The sequence below is a fragment of the Teleopsis dalmanni genome, unplaced genomic scaffold (assembly GCF_002237135.1).
Source record: "Teleopsis dalmanni isolate 2A unplaced genomic scaffold, ASM223713v2 unscaffolded_contig_0503, whole genome shotgun sequence".
Taxonomy (NCBI): Eukaryota; Metazoa; Arthropoda; class Insecta; order Diptera; family Diopsidae; genus Teleopsis; species Teleopsis dalmanni.
Window position 1 is genome coordinate 2,472 of NW_024031885.1, and position 5,953 is coordinate 8,424.

General features: G+C 34.0%; 1 protein-coding gene across 1 annotated transcript; it reads left to right on the forward strand.

Annotated features, from left to right (window-relative positions):
* The first annotated feature begins 4,050 nt into the window (after positions 1 to 4,050).
* Positions 4,051 to 5,016, forward strand: LOC119663511. The gene is made up of 2 exons (XM_038073116.1): positions 4,051 to 4,188; positions 4,265 to 5,016. Exons 1-2 carry the CDS (start codon positions 4,081 to 4,083, stop codon positions 4,958 to 4,960), a joined length of 804 nt encoding a protein of 267 aa, XP_037929044.1. The 5' UTR covers positions 4,051 to 4,080; the 3' UTR covers positions 4,961 to 5,016.
* Positions 5,017 to 5,953: the final 937 nt, after the last annotated feature.

The window sequence follows — 5,953 nt, forward strand, 5'->3', positions numbered from 1 at the left end:
ATTAGACACTGCAGGTAAGGTCCTTGAAAGAATTATAAGTTCTAGATTAGAAAAATTCACAGAGGCAAGTCAGGGTCTATCAAATAACCAATTTGGCTTTAGACCTAAACGCTGTACTGTTGATGCTGTACTACATGTATGCAACATTGCAAAGGAAGCTACTAAGGGCGTAAGGTGGCTAGGTGGTACTAAAAAGTACTGCGCGGTAGTGACCTTAGACGTTAAAAATGCTTTCAACACTGCTGAGTGGAGTAGCATCTTAAATGCACTGATGAAAATGAGAGTCCCAGAATATCTTTTGAAAATTATAACATCATATTTTAAAGACAGATTACTCTTATATGATACAGAATCCGGACCCAAAATATATAGGATTACGGGAGGGGTCCCCCAGGGATCAGTTCTAGGGCCAATTCTTTGGAATATCATGTACGATGGTATCCTTCGAATCGAAAAGCCGGACGGAGTGCACGTAGTTGGGTATGCAGATGATATTGCAATAGTAGTGGTTGCAAAAACTCTAGACGAAGTGGCTAGGAATTGCAGCGCTACTATTGCAGCAGCTAAATCGTGGCTGCAATACAGCGGATTAGAGCTTGCTGAACATAAAACTGAGGTGCTATTAATCACAAGTAGGAAAAAGATTGAACAACTCTCAATTAAAGTGGGTGGAGTAGATATACAATCTAGCCCCCAACTTACATATCTTGGTGTAACCTTAGATAGTAGGTTGAGTTTCAAAACTCACCTAAAACAATCGGGAGATAAAGCATCACGTGTCTGCAACGCATTATCTCGATTAATGCCAAATATAGGAGGTCCCAAGGACACCGCTAGAGTTCTTTTAGCATCAGTTTCCAAGTCGGTGATGCTTTATGCTGCTCCGGTGTGGGCACATGCTACAACCATTAAGTCGTATTCACGTGTAATGAAAAGTGCACATAGATTGTCAAACCTACGCATCTGCCGTGCTTACCGTACAGTATCGGACGATGCTGCGGGAGTATTGGCTGGACGCATGCCAATAGACCTTGAAGCGTTCTTGGCCAGAGACAATTTCTTACAGCGCTCTCGTCGGCGAACGACTGAAACTGGGCAATCTCTGGCAGAGTCTTATCTAGATATAAGAGACAAATACCTTAATGAATGGCAACATAGGTGGGATCATTCCCAAAAATCAAGATGGACGCATTCGTTAATTCCAAATATAAGAGTTTGGATTAACCGAGGATCTGGAGACTTGGGATTTCAATTAACACAGTTTCTTACGGGGCATGGCTGCTTCCGTGAATACTTATACCGGTTTAGGCTAGCAAGTAACCCGTACTGCCAGTCCTGTCCAGATAAAATTGAGAGTCCTGACCACATAATTAGAGAATGTATAAGATTCGTAGATACTAGACAAAATCTAGAGACACTAATTGGGGAATCCAGCCCTTCTACTATGGTAATGCAGATGTTGGCAAGCATCGAAGAATGGAGCTTTTACAAGAGCATAATCTCTAGAACAATAAATACTGTTAGAGCGGACGAAATACTTAGTACACAATCGGAGTGAATGCACGCTAAGTGCTCTTCTAACCTGCCCTGTGAAGGAATACCTTTATTGGTCGTACTGCAGGGATTTTCAGGATTTTGAGTTGAGAATGTAGGGGACTTTTTAGTCCGTAGGCATGTATGACTCAATTTGAGTCGTGCATGAATCGGGCATGCAAATGGTACGGGCCATTTGTATCTTTTGAAGATTTTTCCCCCAGGTCCGATATCAAAAAAAAAAAAAAAAAAAAAAAAAAAAGCAAATGGAAAGCACTTAAGTAATGTGGAACTTCCCGGTTAACAACTTAAAATAAACTACATCTTGCGAATTTATCATACTGGATCGTGTGACTACTTGCAGTTTTTTTTGTTTATTAGTGTTTAAGAACCCAAGCAGAGAAACTGCGCAATCAAGAAACTGGACCCATTCATATCAGAAGACAAAGGATTAGTAATTACATATTTAATCTGTGATTCCCAGCTTTGGCTTATATAAAGAATGGGGTTTTAGGGAACTGCTTTCTTTACGGTTTTTTGGACTGCTATTTCAGTAAAAGCAAAATACATGTTAAATTACATAAATGTGGTATTAAAATAGTGTGTAATCGCTGCTTCGAAGAAGTGGAAGCGTGCTAGCTTATCAATCATTGTAACCAATCAACCATAAAATATTGAACATAATACACCTATTATCATATTGGTGAAATGGTTTAAAGCAGATTATTTATCTCATACTATGTTATATAGAGCAGTGCAAATCGTAGTAGTATTATTGTGAATAAATGCAGCGTACAAATAAGGGTTCAAATTTAAGATTGGGGAATTCTTAATATTAAATTTGGTCTGAAAGTATGAAAACCTCTGGTATATGCTCTTGCTTTTTAAGCTACTCTTCACATTTTTTCTATGAGAGTGTAACATATAGTTTGTACAGCAGTTACAATTATATCCACAAAAATTCTATATACATATATAACATATAACATCAATTAGACTATGAATCTGTGGAATCAGATTCGGCGTTCATTCATATCATTCACATCATAAGCCGTACAAATTTTTCGTCATATTGTTTGAGCAAACTACAGTTGCGTCCATGTTATATAGACCAGGGCTATCCAAAGTACGGCACGCGGGCATCATGCGGCTTTACCTTTAACCTACTCAGTGATTTGCATTGGTCTGGACAGCCCTGATATAGACAGTTATATTTTCGTGATATGTTATGTAGTTGTTTCAATGTAAATTTAAAAATTGAGTGTGAAAGAAAGAGAAAGGGAAAAATTTCAAGACTTTTTGTGCCTCGTCACGTTTGTCAAACCAGTGTTGTTTAGTAGAAATATCAGAATTTATGCTAAATAGAAGTAAAGATGCCAATTTGCCGTGCCCTCTTTTTTCTATATATATGTGCGCCGACTCATCACAATCAAATCTTATAGTAATATAATAATAGAATAGTACTACTGTAATGCTATTACAATTATGTTTAACAATTTAATCAAATGGTATATTTAACATATCGTCAGATTCAGTCAAAGAATAAGCAATAATTACTATAGTGGCTATATATTTTTTTTTTTTTTCAGAAATACTATTGATATATTATTTTTAAATGAAAAACACCTAAATGATGTTTTATATTGATATATTCAAAATTTAACTACACATAGAAAATAAAGCTAATCCGAAGGTTTTCTTCCTGTCTTTAACTCTAGAAGCACATATATGTGGCATACCAGAGATTGTCCGTAAAGTGCTTGTATAATAAGTTATTTGATTTATTTAGATTTCTTGCACAATGACTAATTCACAATTTTAGGCGCAAGTATTCACTAATAAATAATATATTCATTATATTGCTATTCGCAAAATTTGACACTTGATATAAACAGCAACTATTTTTGCTTGAGAGGAGAATTAGCAGTCAAAAACGCACATACAACACAAACCACAATTTCTTGAACCTGTTATTATGAGTATTGAATGGTTATTAATTTCGAGTATTCACTCAGTTGAAGTTGATTCATTAACTACCTATTCGCATGCTATTCGTTATATACATGTATTCGTATATTATGTGCTTGTGCATAAGTAGCTTAATAGTAAGAAAATCGCTATTCATTTGCTATTCATTTTGCAATGAAAATTTTGCAACTTTCTGATGAATTTTGATGATATTAGTATATAGGTATATATATACATATATTAGTTTAATAAGAATAAGAAATATATAGAATCAAACTATAATAGGTTCAATTATTCTCGTATAAAATAGTATTAATATTAATACAGAAAGATAACATTGAATTTGTTTTTTCTGTCAATTAATTGTAAGTGAGCAACACTAATGTTTAGAAAGAGTCAGCTATATTTTGTATAGATTTTGTTTCACTTATGAAAAAAATTTGCTGTTTTACGAACAAACTTCAAGAAGTTTTTATTGTGTAGACATTCAGAAGTTTGCATTAGTATTTTCTAGTCTCTCTGGTATCATTATTATATATCTATTAAATATATAATAAATACTATCAAGATAAATACAAGATGCCTAAAATTAATATATGTGTACTTTGTGGGGAAACCAGGAAATTGTTTGTTCAAAGAGTTTGCCATAACTGCTACATTTATCTAATTGGTGTAAAATTTGACAAAGTAAATGACTTCGACATTTTAGTCTAAATTTAATATAAAAACAAATCGTTTTATTTTTTTCTTTTTGTTGATATAGTTGAAAAAGTTTAATAAGACATCAGAAAATAAAATGTCGGTATTTCTATTTGATCGATTAGTAAGCGATGACGATGATGAAAATGTCGCACTTGAGCACTTTACTTATTACGATGGAACTTGCGCATCGGTTGCTTCTTCACATGATATTAAGTGTATGAGATTATTAGATAATATACTAGGTAAAAGCGATCTTTCAAAATTGGATATAAGATGTGAAGTACTAAATTTCATAATGACTCCTTATAAAAAAAGTTCAACGCATAGTTTCGTGCAAAAAAACCCTATAACTACGTCAAGCAAAATGTACACTCAAAAAAAGTCTGGCAGAACTTCTATCAAAAGGTTATTTGCTTCTACTCCAGTTGCTGATTCAATTTGGGTCAATCAGGCTGTTTTAAGTGGAGAAGCAAACTCAGATGATGAAATCCTTGATGAGTTAGTTGCTGCAGCAAGGCCACCATATAGAATGGTTTTTGACAGCGACTACTTCTCATCTTTAACAGACAAAGATAATAAGAAGGTATTGTTTGACGATTTGCTGCCATTAAATGAAAAAGTCCAAAATACCGGGAATTTTAAAAATAACAATTTTAATTATCCTAATAATGTACAACCACTTACGGTTTCCGAAGAACGTACGGCTATATGTGACTTATTCCAGATTATTTGGAATAATTGTAATAAGAAAATTTAATTTTGACATACATTAATTTTTGTGAATATTGAAATCATTCCTGTTATTTTTCTCAACTGCATTTAATTAATAATAAAACTAATAAAATGAAAATATATTTATATATGCTATAGAAAATTGTTTCAGGACTGTCAGTTTTGTGTCTCAAGTGGGCCGCTTTAGTTATTATGCTTTTAAATGTACTTTTCCTAAGTAGTATGTAAGACTATATATTATTTAAAGGACAATGTGCAGGCTCCAATGATTTTCCTATACTGGATATGCCCTTAATTTTCAAAAAAAAGTGTTGTGTGTTCCTGTATACAGGAATTAGTACAAATTTGTATTTCATTTAGTAATTTCTATTAATTTTGTGTTCTCGTATACCAAAAACTAGTAAAAAAAGGACTACAAGAAAGTTGAAATTAGTAAAAGTTGGATTGTGAATTATAAAACATATGATTGATGTTAGTACTGAATTAGAAATTTTTCGGTTCGGTTTTTTCTGATTAGTCACCATTCGTAATTGAGCAGTACATAAACAAGAACGATGATCGAGTTTATTTGTCAGAGAAGTTTGATAAAAATCAGAAAACCAGAAAGTAGGCCGATAGTCGCTCTCCACTCATATTCTATCGGGAAATTATTTTAAGCCTTGTCTGCCTAAGGCTTTGGGCAGACAAGGATTTTGATCGCAGGTGTTAGACATTCCAACACGACTCAGCATCATCGCACAAATCATGCGTCAACCAAGAATGACTCTAAAACAACGTTCCGTGCTTTATTCCATCAATACAGTGATCAGCGTGTTCACCTGATATAAACCCTTTAGATTTCTCGGTCTGTAGTATTTTAAAAATTAAGGTTGACAATAAAAAATACCAAAATGTCGAACGTCTCGGCAGACGTTTAGCCGAGAATGGGTGAAAATACCGCAAAGCCATTTATGGACAGCGTACGATAGCTTTATTGACCATTTGAAGGCCATAATTCATGCTAGAGATGGCCATATTG

What these genes read in the sequence shown, in the direction of transcription:
- LOC119663511 (XM_038073116.1), top strand. Translation starts at nt 4,081, where the DNA reads ATGCCTAAAATTAATATATGTGTACTTTGTGGGGAAACCAGGAAATTG. An exon ending in TTGGTGTAAAATTTGACAAA is followed by an intron (nt 4,189 to 4,264) that starts GTAAATGACTTC and finishes TTGTTGATATAG; the next exon opens with TTGAAAAAGTTTAATAAGAC.